General features: G+C 35.3%; 1 protein-coding gene across 4 annotated transcripts in view; it reads left to right on the top strand.

Moving 5' to 3' along the window:
• The window catches only part of ARHGAP32 (Rho GTPase activating protein 32), a 403,775-nt gene that overhangs the window by 231,759 nt on the left and 155,651 nt on the right, over nt 1–16,365 (top strand). For all 4 annotated transcript variants that reach the window (XM_037841944.1, XM_037841946.1, XM_037841947.1 and 1 more), the window contains exon 5: nt 11,726–11,812. In XM_037841944.1, coding sequence (XP_037697872.1) covers nt 11,726–11,812 — 87 coding nt within the window. The remainder of the gene's footprint in view (nt 1–11,725; nt 11,813–16,365) is intronic.

Below are 16,365 nucleotides of genomic sequence, written 5' to 3'. Positions count from 1 at the left end.
GAGTTTTATAGTTTTGGTTCTTATATTTGGTTCTTGGATTTATTTTGAGTTAAGTTTGGTATTTGGTGTAAGATAGGGGTCCACCTTTGTTCTTTTGCATTTGGGTATCCTATTTACCCACACCATTTGTTGAAGAGAGACTCGTTTCCTCTTTGAATGCACCTGGCACCATTGTCAGAAAATCAATTGGCCATCGATGTAGGGGATTGTTTCTGAACTCTCAAGTCAATTCCATTAGTATATATGTCTGTTTTTATACTAGTACTATGATATTCTGTTTAATGTAGCTTTGTAATAGAGTTTAAAATCAGGAAGTGTGAGTCCTCCAACTTCGTTCTTCTTTTTCGAGATGTTTTTGGCTATTTGGGGCCATTACTCTTTCCAATACATTTGCTAATTGGCTTTTCCATTTCTTCAAAGTAGGCTGTGGGAATTTTGATTGGGTTTGAATTGAGTCTGTAAATCAGTTTGGGTAGGATTGACATCTTAATGATATTTAATCTTCCAGTCTATGAACATGGAATGTCTTTCCATTTATTTACATTGTCTTTGATTTCTTTTAGGAATGTGTTATAGTTTTCTGTGTTCAACTCCTTTATATCTTTGTTTAAATTTATTCCAAAATATTTGATTCTTTTAGTTGATATTATAAGTGGAATTTTTTTTACCCTAATTCCTCCCCAGCTTGCTCATTACTAGTGTATAGATACACTACTGATCTTTAGTTGATCTTGTGTTCCACAATGTTGCTGAACTCGCTTATTAGCTCTGATAGTGTTGTTATAGATTTTTTGGGATTTTCTCTATATAGGATAATGTCATTAGCAAGTAGTGAAAGTTTTACTTCTTCCCTTTAGGTTTGGATCCCTTTTATATCATTTTCTTGCCTAACTGCCCTAGCTAGAACTTCTAGCACAATGTTGAATAACAATGGTGACAATGGGCATCCTTGTCTTGTTCCAGATGTTAGAGGGAAAGCTTTTAGGTTTTTACCATTGAGGATGATGTTAGGTATGGATTTTTCATATGTGCCCTTTATCATACTGAGAAAGTTTCCTTGTATTTCTCTCTTTTGAAGTGTTTTTATCAAAAAGAGATACTGGATTTTGTCAAATGCCTTTTCTGTGTCAGTTGAGATGATCATGTAGTTTTTCCTCTTTGATTTGTTAATGTAGTGTATTGCAATTATTGATTTTCTTGTGTTGAACGACCATTGCATTCCTGGGATAAAACCCACTTGGTCGTATTGTACCATTCTTTTAATGTGCTTTTGAATTTGATTTGTAGGCATTTTGTTGAGGATATTTGTGTCTATATTCATCAGAGAAATTGGGTGTGTAATTTTATTTTCTTGTAGTATCTTAAAATATCTTTGGTATTAGGCTAATGTTACATCATAGAACAAGTTAGTGGTTCCTTCTCTTCAATTTTTGGAAGATTTTGAGCAGGAATGGTATTAATTCTTCTTAGAATAATTGGTAGAACTCACCTGTGATGCCATCTGTTACTAGGCTTTGCTTTGTTTGAAGGTTTTTGATGACTGATTCAATCTCTTTACTTGTAATTAGTCTGTTGAGATCTTCTGTTTCTTCTAGGGTCTGTGTAGGTTTTGTGCATTTCTAGGAAATTGTCCATTTCATCTATGTTGTCTAATTTGTTGGCATGCAGTTGTTCATAGTATCCTCTTATGATCCTTTTTACTTCTGTTCAGTCAGTAAAAATGTCTCCCTTCTCATTTCTGATTTTATTTATTTGCATCTTCTCTTTGTTTTTCTTTGTCAGTCTAGCTAAGGGTTTGTCAATTTTATTGATCCTCTCAAAGAATCAACTTTTGGTTTTTTATTTCTCTCTAGTGTTTTTTGATTCTCAATTTGATTTATATCTGCTCTAATATTTGTTATTTCTTTCCTTCTGCTTGCTTTGTGATTAGCTTGCTATCATTTTTCTAGTTCCTCCAGGTGTGTAGTTAGGTCTTTGATTTTAGATCTTTCTTTTTAAAAATATAAGCATTTGGGGTTATAAATTTCTCTCTCAGCTCTGTCTTTCCTGCATCCCATATGTTTTGGTATATTGTGTTTTAATTTTTATTCTCTAAAGAGACTTCTTAATTTCCCTTGTGTTTCTTCTTTGTCCCATATGATTATTTAAGAATATGTTGTTTAATTCCCAATATTTGTGAAGTTTCCATTTTTCCCTCTACTGTTTTTTTCTAGTTTCATTCCATTGTGTTTGGAGAGGATATATTGTAATGTTTCTATAGTTTTAAGGTATTGAGTCTTGTTTTGTGACCTAATATATGGTCTGTCCTGGTGAATGACCCATAGGCACTGGAGAAGAATGTGTATTCTGCTGCTGTTTGGAGACATGTTCTATATAGGTTTGTTAGGTCTTAGTTGGCTTAGAGTATCATTCAAGTCTTTTGTTTCCATACTGATCTTCTATCTGGATGTTCTTTCTATTATTAAAAGTGCTTTATTGAGGTCTCATACCATTAATCTGTTTTTTCCTTGAAACCTGTCTATATTTGCTCCATATCTGTTAGGGCTCTGCTCTTAAGTGCATTTGTATTTATAATTACAAGTCTTCTTGTTGAATTGACCCCTCTTTCGGTATATAGTGTCCTTTTTTGTCCCTCATAATATTTTTGATTTAAAATACATTTTATATGATAAGTGGTATAGTTATCCCTGGTCTCTCTTGGTTACTGTTTACATGGTCTATTTTTCCACCCTTTCAATGTCAAACTACCTGTGTTTTTAATTTAAATTGAATTTCTTAGAAACAGCATATAGTTTGGTCATGGTTTTATCTATTCTGCCAATCTCTGACTTTTGATTGGAGAGTTAATACATTTACATTTCAGTTAAGTACTAATAATGCAGGACTTTCTTCTGCTGTTTTGCTATTTGGTCATTTTTGATCCTCAGTTTTTCCATAAATACCTACTTTCATATTTATTTAATTTTTTTGTAATGTACCATTTTAAGTTCCTTATTATTTCCTTCCATATATTTTTTTTCAGATTTTCTTTGTTGTTACCATGGAGCTTAATACTAAATGTATTACAATCATATTTGATTTGATACCACCTTAACTTTAATAACATACACAATCATTGTTCCTGTATCCCTCCATCCCTCCAGCTTCTTGTGGTAATTGTTACAAAGTACATCTTTATGTATGTATGTCCAAAGCCATAGATTTGTTATTTATATTTTATAATCTGTAAGGTATAAAAAATGGAGTACCTAGCAAAATATACAATACAATAATACTGGCACTTATAATTACCCATATAGTTGCCTTTACCAGAGTTTTTTATTTCTTTATGCCACTTCAGTCCACTACTAGTGTCCTTTCCTTTCAGTCTGAAGAACTCCTTTTAGCATTTCTTGTTGGGCAGGTCTGGTGGTGACAAACTGCCCCAGCTTTTGTTTATCTGTGAATGTCGTAATATCCCCCTCTTTTTAAAAAGACAGCCTTGTTGGATGTCAAATTCTTGGTTACAGTTGTTTTTGTTCAGCACTTTAAATATCTCATCCCAGTGCCTTTTTGCCTCCCTTGTTTTTTTAATGAGAAATTGGTATTTAATCTTATTGGAGCTCCCTTGTGCATAACACCTTGCTTTTCTTTTGCTTCTTTCAGAACTTTCTTCTTGTTCTTGGCATTTGACAATTTGACTACCATGTGTCTAGGTGTAGTTATCTTTGAGTACACCCTATCTGTGGTTTACTGGGTTTGTTTAATTTGTATATTCATGTCTGTCATTAAATTTTGGAAGTTTTCTGCCTTTATTTTTGAATACTTCTTCTGTCCCTTTCTCTCTGTCTTCTCCTCCTGGAACTCATATAATGCATGTTTTGCTGTTTTATGATGTCCCACATGTGTCTTAGGCTCTGAGCACTTTTTTTTTTATTCTTATTCTTTCTGCTCCCCAGCCTGAATCTTTTTAATTGTCTTGTCTTCATGTTCACTGATTGTTTCTTCTACCAGTTCCATTCTGCTTTTGAAACCCTCAAGGGAATTTTTCATTTCGGTTATTGTGGACTTCATTTCCAGTATTTCTGTTTGATTCCTTTAAAAAATTTGTTCTCTTTAGTGAGATTCTTGTATTGTTCTTTCATCATTCCTTTAGTTCTTTCTCTGTCTTTTCCTTTATCTCCTTGAGCATATAGAAAGTCTTTTTTTTTTTTTAGTCTAGTCTGGTATGTCTAACATCTGTTCTTCTTTGTTGATTGTTTCTGAACTATTTTGTTCTTTTGGATGGACAATCATTTCCTGGTTCTCTGTTTATCTTGTAGTCTTTTATTGCACAATGTACATTTTAATATTTCAATTTTTGGGGGATTAGTCATTGAGCTGTCAGTTCCTTAAGTATATATCCAGCTAGTGATGCGACAGAGATATTCTTGAGTGGCAGGAGGTAAGAAAACCAACAAACCAATGTGAAAAAAACAAAAACAAAACTTTTGCTGTCTTTGCAAATTGCCTCTGCTTTGGCTGGTGATCTCTTTCAGGGTGTAATCCTCCTATCATGAAGATCATCCCAAGGTGTAAATGAAGTTTAGGGTCCTCTCCACCTTTTCTGAACCTGAATCTTGTCCTGTGCATGTACTCATTAATTGCCTTAAACTTTTTCCTATTTATAGGTGTCCCAATGTCCCTTGTACTCCTTATGAAATACAGTTTAACCCCTCCTGGGTACTCTATTTTATGTCTTAAAACTGGTAATCCTGAGCTCCAGGCTAGTTTGACTTGTTTCTTATACTGCCTTAGCTGTTTGGAAGCCCTTCTACCTGCAGGGTGAGTTCCCTGAGGGTGAGTACAGAGGAATTTCGTGAGTCATCTTTTACACTGCCAACTGGTAGACTGGCACCAACATACAGGTACCCCAGTTTATTCCTGTGGGTGACAATTCTTCCTCTGGAATAGTTCCAGGTGCTCACAGTGGGAGTGTAGGCTGGCTCTACACCACACTGACGTAGATACGGGAGGGGCCAACAAGGGCACCACGGCCTTCTCCTACCATTCTTATAGCTGCAATTTCTTGATACTTGGCACTTGCCCAATTAAGGAGTCCTTTTGAATGTATTCAGTAGTTTTGAGGAGGATGGCTCTGCCAGTTTTTGCTAGTTTTTCAAGACTCTGTTGGGGAATGTGGACTACCATCTTGGTTGTCTAGTCCTTTTGGTCTGCTTTAAGAGGTTTTTGTTTCTTTGGTGTTCAGCAGTTTGATTTTGTTATGCCCTGTATATTAGTTTCCTAGGCTGCTTAAAGCAGATACCATGAAATGCATTGGTTTAAACAGTGGGAATTTATTAGCTTACAGTTTGAGGCTGTGAAAATCAAGGCGATGCATTCTTTCTGAAGACTGGCTGCTGGTGATCCTTACCTCCTCTGCCACATGGCAAAGCACATGGTGGCCTTTGCTGGACTCTCGTTCCTCTTCTGGGTTTTGTTGCTTTCTGTTTCTTCTTTCCGTGGTGTTCCCCCCCCCCCCACACACACACACACATGCACACACACACATCCTGGTTGCTGGTTCTCTTTAGTCTCCAGTTCTTACAGCTTTTTGTGCCTTGAGGAAGCTCTCCTGCTTACCCCATCCTTGGAGTGTGTAGCTGCTTTATACTCTGCGAAGGCCTGGAATGCCTCAGTAACACCTCTCTTTGCTCTCCTGCACCACTTCCAGCCTTCAGTTATTGAATGCCCTGGGTGTCTTAGCTTTCACTCAGTTTTTCTGCCCTCTCTCAGCTTTCCTGCCTGTTCCTCATCTACGGGGGTAGCTGCCTTGCACATGGTGGGTGGTGCCATATAGTACAGGTGGTGACCTTTCTCAGTTCTTTTCTTCTTTTCCTCACCAGCCTCACTACCATGCACACTTGGTGAATACCTGTGAGAAACAAAAAGTTGATGGGTGGGTGTGGATTTTCTCTTTGACAATGCTCCTCTGAATTTTAGTTTGTCACAGCAGCCTACTTTAGTCATTAAAGGTTCGACTGGTATCTCTTTACCCTACCCAAGGCCCATTTTTCATCTTCCTGCATCTCTGTCAGGTACCCGATCACATCCATGAGTCTCTTTTGTTGGTGAAAGTCTTATTGCTTTCTGCTACTTCGTTCATTTAGGTTTCTTTGCACTCTTAATTCTTTGATTTTTTTAAAAGAAATAATTTCATTTTATTAAGGTCAAATTTATATAATGTAAAATTCACCATTTTAACTATTTAAAGTATAAAATTCATTGACTTCCAGCATATTCTCAGTGTTGTACAACCGTCACCACTATCTAATTACATAATGTTTTCATCACCCCAAAAAGGAACCTCGTACCCATCAAGCAGTCAGAACCCATTATTCTTTTCCCCAGCCCTTGACAACTAATCTGCTTTCGTGGCTATGGATTTGCCTATTCTGGACAGTTCATAGAAATGAATCCTATAACGTGGCTTCTTGTAACTAGTTTCTTTCATATAATGTTTTCAAGGTTCCATGTTGTAGCATGTATCAGTAAATGATTTCTATTTATAGCTGAATAATATCTCTTTGTATGGATATGTCATATTTTACTTATCCATTCTTATATTAATGGACATCTTGGTTGTTTCTACTTTTTGGCTTTTGTGGAAAATGCTGGTATAAAATCTGTGTTCAAATTTTTGCTTTCACTTCCCCTGGATGTATACTTCAAATTGGAATTACTTGATCATGGAGTAAACGAATACTTTTAATATGCTGCTGGATTCAGTTTTCTAGCATTTTGTTGAGGATTTTTGTATGTGTATTTGTTAGGGATACTGGTTTGTAGTTTTCCATTCTTGTGCTGTCTTTGGGATTAGGGTAAGATGGGCCTTACAGAACAAGTTAGGAAATATCCCCTTCTGTATTTTTTGCAGAGTTTGAGAAAGACTGCTGTTTTTTTTAAGTGTTTGACATATTCACCAACAAAGCCATCTGGTCTCGAACCTTTTTGTTTATGGAAGATTTTTGATAACTGATTACTCTGTTTTAGGCCTATTCACATTTTCTAATTCTTCTTGAGTCAGTTTTGGCAGTTGTTTCTAGGAAATGTTTCATCTAGGTTATCTAATTTGCATATATATTCATGATCTTATAATCCTTTTTTATTCCTGTATATGCCAGTAGTTATGTTCCCAGTTTATTCCTGATTTTAGTAATTTGAGTTTTCTTTTGTTCTTGGTCAGTCTAACCGAAAGGTTGTCAATTTTTTTGATCTTTTCAAAGAACCAGTTTTTGATTTCATTGAATCTGTTGTTTTCGTATTTCACTTATCTCCGTTCTATACTTTATTTCCTTCCTTTTGCTGGCTTTGGGTTTGCCCTTCATTTTCTAGTTCATTAAGGTGGATGGTTAGGTTATTGATTTGACATTGTTCTTCTTTAAAGTAGGCAGAGCTGTCATTTTCCCTCTGAGTACTGCTTTTGCATCATTCCATAGTTTTGGTATGTTTTGTTTTCATTTCCATTCACCTGCAAGCATTTACTAACTTCTTTGATGCATTGGTTAAGAGTACGATTTTTAACTTCCACATATTTGTCAATTTTCTTTCTATTGAATTTTAATTTCATTCCACTGTAGTCAGAGAAAATAATTTGTATGATTTCAATCTTTCAAAATTTATTGACACATTTTTTGGCCTAACAAAGGTCTATCCAGGACGGTGTTCCACATGTACTTGAGAAGAATGTGTATTCTGCTGTTGATGGGTAGAGTGATATTCTCTATGTTACATGTAGCTGGTTTATTTGGTATTCAAGTCTTCAACTTCTTGGTTTATCTTTTGTCCAGTTGTTCTACCCAACAGAAAGTTGGGGTGTTGAAGTCTCCAACTACAATAATTATTTTTCCCTTCTATAATTTTTGCTTTGTATATGTTGGGATTCTGCTGATAGGTACATACATGTTTATAATTGTTATATCTTCTTAATAGATTGACCCTTTCTCAATATATATTGTCCTTTATCTCATAACAATTTTTGCCCTAAGGTCCATCTTTTCTAATATTAATATGGCCCCTCCAGTTTTCCTTTGTTTAGTGTTTGTATGGAATATCTTTTTTCATTCTTTGTATTTCACTTTCAATGTATTTGTGTCTTCGGTTATAAAGTGAGTCTCTTCTATACAGCAATAGTTGACTCATGGCTTCCTTAATCCATTCTGTGCAATCTTTGCCTTTTAATTAGAATTTAACCAATTTATATCTAATGTAATTACTGATACAGAAGGAGTTAGATTGCCATTTGCTTCTTGTTCTATAGGTCATATAGAACCTATATGCTAAATTCTTTCAATGCTGCCTTCCTGTTATAAAAAACTGTTCCTATATGGATCTATCCCCCCATTATTGTTACAAATTACATCTTTATGCATTGTGCACCACTCACATTGATTTATTATTTTATGTAGCTGTATTTTAAATTATATAGAAAAAAAAGTACTGTCAAGAAATGAAATAATACTGACTTATATTTACGTATGTAGCTAACTTTAACAGTGTATTTTATTTCTTTGGACTCAAGTTAGTCTTTGATTTCCTTTCACTTCAGGCTGAAGGACTCCCTTTAGCATTTCTTAGAGGGTAGGTTTACCAGCAATAAACTCTCAATTTTTGTTATCAGGGAATGTCTTAAATTATCCTTCATTTTTGAAAGATAGTATTGTTGGATATAGTATTCATGGTTGACAGTTGTTTTCTTTCAAAATTTTGACTATGTCACTCTACTGCCTTCTGGCCTCCATAGTTTGTGATGAGAAATCAGCTGTTAATCTTATTGAGGATCCCTTGTGCATAACAGACACTTCTCTCTTGCTGCTTTCAGCATTCTCTCTTTTATCTTTTATTTAGACAGTTTGATTATAATACGTCTTATTGTAGATCTCTTTGCATTTATCCTACTTGGGGTTTGTTGAGCTTCTTGGATGTGTAGATTCATGTCTTTCATCAAATTTGGGAAATTTTCAACCATCATTTCTTCATCTATTCTTTGGGTCCTGCTTCCCCCCCCCCCCACCACACACACACACACACACACACACACTTCTTCTGGGAGAACTACTATATGTATGTTGGTATGCCTGATTGTTCTTAGGCTCTATTCAGTTTTCTCATTCTGTTTTTATTCTCATATTGGGTAATCTCAGTTACCTATTCAGGTTTGTCCATTTGTTTATTTGTTTTTATTTTATTTTGTTTTTTGTTTTGTTTTGTTTTTTGTTGTTGGCTCAGATTTGTTGATCCTCTCTGGTAAATTATTTATTTCTGTTAGTGCTTTGTTTATGTCCACCAGTTCTACTTTGGTTGTTTTCAGCATAGCTTTTAACTCTTGGGTGTACTCATTTAGCATTTCTCTGATTTCCTCTAACCCATTTTCCAGGTTTTTCTTTAGTTCTTTGAGCATATTTACAATATTGGAGTTGGGGATATCCTGTTCTAATTCTAATGCCTGGGGTTTTCACAGGGAGAGTTTCACAGGGAGAGTTTCTGTTTTCTCTTTTTCCAGTGTATACTCCCTACTTTCTTGTTTGCCTGTCTTGTAATTCTTTGTTGAACACTGGATCTTCTGAATATTACAGATGTGTGAATAGTGGAAGCAGAGCCTTCTCACTCCTCAGTTTGTTGTTGCTGCCTGTTGTGGTGGCTGTTGTTTGTTTAGTGCCTTTTCTGAACTAATATTCTTGAGTCTGTATTTCTTGTTTTGTGTGACCACTGAAGTCTCTGGTTAGCTTAGTGGTCAGCTGGTGATTCAACAATTTCCTTAAAACACCTGGAGCTAAAAAACAATGGCAGCAACAACAATAAAAACCTCCCAGTTTTTGCCAGTGAGCTCTGTGTGTTTGGGCACTCCTTCAGTACTTAGCTGGGCAGTTTACGACACTGCCTTAGCCTTCATGTGCTGCTTGCGCAGAGCTGGAAGGTCAGTCAGTAAGGACTTAGGGCTTTCTCAGGCCTTTTCCAAGCATGTGCCGCACTCTGGGCATGCATATGGCCTTTTAGATTCACAATAGTAAGCGGGGAGCTTTTAAAAGCATTTATTCTTCAAAGTTTTTAAATTCCTAACCTTTCTTCCCAGGCTTTTTGGTGTCTGTTGTTTCCTCAACTGTTATTCCTCACCCCAGGTGGCAGTGGCTAATAATTATGTCTTTAAATATTTTTGAAAAATACCTCTTAGGCAGTCATCTCTATGTTGGGAGAGTTCTGAGTCAGGTGAAATAAAGGCAGCACTTTGCACGAAAAATCCTTCAAGGAGCCACAACACAAGTCAAAACAACCAACAGCAGTTCGTTGAGAAGAAAGTCTGCTCTGTTCCCTTTAGCACGAGAAATCCACACTCAGGATGTGGGTGCTGTCTTTAAGACTGCTGCCGAGTTCTCAGATGCCAATGAGCAGAGCATGCTCTTAGAAGCCCCTGGCCCATCGCTGGATTGTGCGCTCTGCGTCCAGTGTGGGCAGGCTCCCAGGCCTTGGTTCCAGCTCCACAGGGGCAGTGTCTCACTTCCCTGTGGACAGCTTCCCAGGGCTGCAAAACGGTTTTTTGTTAAACTATGATTTTGCAGTCAATGTGACTATTTTGGTTGTTAGTGTGAGAATGATCATTATCTTATGAACTACTCAGAAGTTTTTTTTAAAAAATACCTCCAATGACACTGCTTTCATAAATAGAGAATATATGTTCATCAACGTCATATTTCTTAACAATATTAACTATAATGGTAGACAGTAACACTTATTAAGTACTTAGTGAGTGCCAGGCAATCTTGGTGAACATGCAAATGCATTATCTCATTTAATACGCAGAAACCTGAGAAGAGTTATTATCATCATCCCCACTTTCCAGATGAGAGATTAAGTAGATAGCTCAGTATTACATAGCTAGGTAGTGACACATTTGTATCCAGTGTTGTCTGTCTCTGGAGCAAAGTTTGCAAATTCATATTCCTAGATGGGGTAGGCGTATATGGTTAAGTGAAATAACTAGGGTATAAGAAAAGTTACAAATCAAACAGCATGACCAATGACAGTTGGTATTCATTATTGTTGCTGATGAAAAAATAAAGAGTAACAGGGAATGTGGTACAGTCTCTTGGAGGGTGCATGCCTCATTTAAAAGGGGCAGTCACTTCTGACCTATAGGCTGTTTCTGCCCGTGTGAAAATGTGGGCCCCAGTATTCAAGGTTTTCTAATTTTTCAGTAGAAGTCAGAGATCTGTATTTTTTATAGGAAACATCTCAGATTGTAAATGTTGGCTGCTGGTTTACTTGAAGTACCATCTTTATATATGGTGAGTTTAAGATAAAACATGTCTGTAGGGCAAACCTGGGTAACCAATTTGCAATCTCTAATAGAGTATGAGTTATCTAAACTGCTGTGTTATGCCGCCTCTCAGTGTCCAGTTACTACCTTCCTTTCACACTTATACTAACTAAATTAAGGAAGTGATGATCTACTCCTGAACGAATGTGTATTATTTGCTGCTTTGTGGTTGTGCCAGTTTTAAAATAAACTACAAAGACAATACTTAGAATGTTTTTTTGAAATCTTGAATTCTTCATTTGTCTGCTGTAAGTGGTAGAGTTCTAATATGAGGTTTATCTTACACTAGTCGCTGTGAAGGTTTGTCCCAAGTATTATGGAATGCTTAGTTTATTCTTTTTCATTTACCGTGACTTTTTCTCTCTCTTCTGCCCTTTCTTCTCTGTGATATAGCTTTCACTTTCAGAAGAACAGAATGAAGTAATGAAAAATGGCTGTGAATCTAAAGAGCTGGTCTACCTCGTACAGATTGCTTGTCAGGTAATTTGCTGCATGTGTTCTTCATGTAAAATTTAATAAGAATTATTTTGAGTCATTGTTAAATTCCTTTCTAGAATATATTCCCCTGAATGACTAATGGTTATAATCCACAGAAAGATACTTATACACTATTGGAATGTAATTGGGCTATTAATGACTACTGTAAGAAAATAAATGGTATTCTTTTACAAAGAGGAATATGTGTGCTCATATGTGATGTGTGGAATGCACAGGTGGCGTTGCGACTTGCGTATCTGCTCTCTGCCTTTTTAGAAAGTTCCTAAGGCTCTGGCCACTTGTGAATGAATAATGATGATTACAGTAACACAAGTGTTTCATTTTATTCTTTTCCTGTCATATTGACATTTCTATATATACTCAGTTGAGGCATTCAGTTTAGTAGAGTCACTTTGATAGGTCTTTAGCTTACCATATTAACTGCAAATACTTCTTATAAGAGTATAAAACAAGATTTGATTTATTGGCCATAAGACTTATCAGCTGTTGGACATGTATTTTTTAAAAAAGCATAGATTAAATTGTTTCTGCCTTAAGATGTTCACTTTTTCTAACCAAGACAGTTAGTTCCTCTGTGGTGTGTTGGCAGAACATGTGTATGTTTTTGAAGCTTGGTTCTTGACTCTTAGTATTAGAACTTTTCTTTTGAGGGTAATTACCATGACTTCTCTTCAGTTATTTCCTCCTTTGTGTAAGCACTTTAGTATAGTTCTTTTATTCATTTATTCAACAGTCATTATTAAAGTAGTGGTTGTTAAGGATGTGTTTTGGAGTAAAGCTTTCTTTTGTAAAAAGTATTCAGTTTTATTTTGTTTGGGAAGAAGGTAAGATAGGAGGATTTTTCTCAAAAAGTGGTATTCATATACCTGAAGTCAAAAATCAAATAATCTGGAAAAGTCTAAGACTTATGTCATATGGTCTATACTTAAGTTTTTAGTCCTGGTAACTTGAAGGAAAATCTTTCAGAATTAAATGCTTTTATTTTTCAGTGTCAGAATATGGGATTGGAACTTGAGTATAGCATGCATGTAAATAAGATCAATTTGATTCTCTTTCTAAAATGGCCAATGCCACGTATTGTTTATGCATGTTTATTGTAGGTAGGCAGCTCCGTTTCACTCTTTCAGATATATTTCATAAAATACTTCCATTTGGTGAGTTAATTCTTAAGTGGAAATATCAAGTGATTATATAATCATTTATTACTGATGGATGAATATAAATCATGTCTCTTTTATAGAACTGCGTTAGTATATTAGGGATGTGTTTTTATTAATCTCTCATAACCTAGGAAATTTTAGCATCTCTTCTTCTTACCATTAATTTCCATGTACTCTGAGAATGAAAATATAAGTGAAATATAATATCAGAAATGTCTGTGTTGCTTTTTGTAAAATGACCTTCAGAAGGCAAGCATAAGTGATTTGGTGTCATGGATACCATACATTAGAATGTATAATTATTACTTGATTATACTTCCGTGTATTAGTGACCTATATAGTTAGTTTATTCCTGCTTGTAAGCATCTTGTCAAGCTGTTTAAAAAAATTTGAACTACTTGGTTTGTTATATATTATATCAAAGTGGTAATTTACTGTGTTGTTATAATGCTATGTCACCTGTTCTCTGCCTTACCACAAGTAATCATCGATATATTCCCATGGCTTATCTTCTGTATTCTTGCTATGTATGTCAACAATAAAACATATTAAACTAGAAAATAATTTTTATAACTTAGAAAGACTCAAAATCAAGCCCTTTAATTTTACAAATGAGGAAACCGAGGCCCTGGCTACTAAGCTATATGGAATCTTAGCAGCAGGATCTATCTTAGGACTTCAGTTTCATGACCGTCAGCTTTTTCTGCATCTCTTTGGAATTCTTAATCTAGACCAGATTAGAGAGATTGCTTAGCCTTAAAATAAGATCCCTATTACACACTGACATAATCTACCTAGTCCAGGAGCTATTTATTCACATAGTTTATCTCTCCATTAATTTTTAATAATGTACACTTGAAATTCTTTTTACTTAATAAAATTATTGGTCCTTCATCATAATCCTATTTTCCCTTGATCTCTAATCTTGGAAGAGGACGAATTAAACAACTATAAACTTTTTCTTTTCTCAAGGTAAGTGATATTGGTTGCTTTACGTCTTATCTTTGCATCTTTTTATTTGTCTATGTCTTTAACCTCCAAAGTTTTTATTTCTTTTTGAATTGTGATCCCAGAAGTGTAGACTGTATCTCCTATTATGAACAGATTTGAATTCATTTGGCACCTTTGGATCACATATGTGTCTGGCATACTAATGATATTGTGACATACAGTATTTCATTTAATTCTTATGACAGTTCTGTTGGGCCAAATAATCTGGTGTCTGTTTTACAAATAATGAAACTAACACTCAGGAATTTTAAATAACCTCCCCAAATTCATAAAACTAAAGAAAAGGACCAGGATTTGAACCTAAGACTAGTGTTTTTTCCTTTTTTTCCACCATATTCCAATGAATTATGCATGGCTGAGTACTCTGAAATCAGCAGGCATATCCCAGTGATTAGTAAACAATAATGAAATGCACTGAAACTGACAAGCCAGCTTCTCTGCATGACTTCAGTGGACAAGGGCTTTGATGGCTTTCATGTAGTCACATTTTAAGTGGAACCTCAAAATCTGGAGCGCCAGAGGGAAATCGTCCAGGTCAATATGCTATGGTCTGAGTGATAGTAAAAATATTCCGCAACTGGTGTAGCGTGAACCCAACACAATTAGAACAGATGCCATTCATGCAAATCGTATTTACCCATACGGGTGTGTCTCAGCCCTGGGTGAACTGACTTTCCCAATGTCTTGAAGAATAGACCTTTGTGTCCCGCCTGAATCCTCATCTCCGTTCCTCTCATACTAATCAGTATTTAGAAGGAATGTTCTGCCTCAAATGTTCCATCCCTTATCCTCTATTCTGTCCTCCAAGTAAACAAATACTAAGTATCTGTTGTGTAGAATGATGAGATCTGCTCGTTTGAATGAAGAAAGCGTTCTTACCAACCTGTACCATGATGCTGATCTGGGGGTATACTATTCCTTCTGTTTTCTTTTCTAACAGTCATACTACTTTTTATTCTGCATATTCCCTACTTCACAGGATACTTAATGTATTTGGTTTGATATTAATGAAAATGAATAAAAATCCTAGGAAATTCAGGGATATATCATAGTACAATAAACAAATTTTACTGTCTCAAATGTTGAAAATTCAATAATTTACAAAAGACTAAAATTAGATCAACCCTACATTAAATATATTGAGCCACTATATATAATAAAATATTCTAAGTGTAATGTCAACAGTACTGAGGCTTAAAAACATATCTTCTATTGCTTTATTTAGCAAATAAGAAAGGATTGGCAGTGTTAATTTTAAAAAGGCAAATTCAAAGCTAGCTATTGCAGGAAGAATTTGTTATCACATATGCCTTAATGAAAAACCCATTCTTACCTTTTCCTTCTGAAAGTATAGTTCTGTTACTGTAAGAATAATTGTTGTTGAATAAAATACTTAGTATTTTACTTTCCCACAGTGAACTCGGGAGTGGTTGATATTTATGATTTCTGTTGATGTTGGAATATATAAATTATTTTTGTGTTTTATCCAAAATTCATCAATATTTAATAGTTTGTTTTTTATGAAGTGCAAGTATATTTATAAATATGTACTATAATCAACAAAGTCTCCTTTATATCCACAGAAGGTGAGGTAAACAGTTGGCTTCAGGGAATGCTTTCCTGTCCCGAAATATCTCCTGTACCCTGATACTGCCATGCTTGAAATGCCACCATCAGAAATGCATTCCTTGGTATTAAATATCTCCTTCTCCAGTCAGTTCCTTTAAAAACTGCTGTTACTTAGGAGGGTTGGGGTGCATATTAACATTTGTAGAGAATCTATGGATGAGCAATACATACAGGCAGATCACGAACGTTTTTATTTAAACCTTCTGACTTTCCTGTGAAATGTGTCATTATTCCACTTTGCAGATGAGTAAATGGCTGTTCACAGATGTTGAATAACTTGTGTAAGATCCTGTATCTAGGAAAAGGCCAGGTAAAGATTTAAACTAGGACCTTCTTTCTTTTCCATTGAACTTCATTGTACTTTTAAAAGATAATGCATGGCATCGATTCTTTTTTCTTAAGATTACTTTCCTGTAAAAAAAGGGACTTCAAAGGCTGTGGGAGGACATGAGTGAAGACTGTTCTTTACAGAAAGAACAACACATAAATCTAGACTTACCTATTTCTTCCATCCCTATTGTTACCAAGCTAGCCAAAGCTGTTATCTTGCCTGAGTCATTGATAATAGCATCCATTTTACATCTTATAATCTGTTAGAACCCTGTAAATTGCCAGAGTAATGCAAAATGTAAATTGAATCATGTCACTTCCATGGTTAAAACTCTTTAATAGCTTCCACTACTTTTAGAGCTAAACCCAATATGGTACAGGCATACCTCAGAGGTAATTGCGGGC

The sequence above is a fragment of the Choloepus didactylus genome, chromosome 6, assembly GCF_015220235.1.
Source record: "Choloepus didactylus isolate mChoDid1 chromosome 6, mChoDid1.pri, whole genome shotgun sequence".
Taxonomy (NCBI): domain Eukaryota; kingdom Metazoa; phylum Chordata; class Mammalia; order Pilosa; family Megalonychidae; genus Choloepus; species Choloepus didactylus.
Note: the sequence above shows the minus strand (reverse complement) of the source record. Positions and strands in the feature narration are given on the sequence as shown.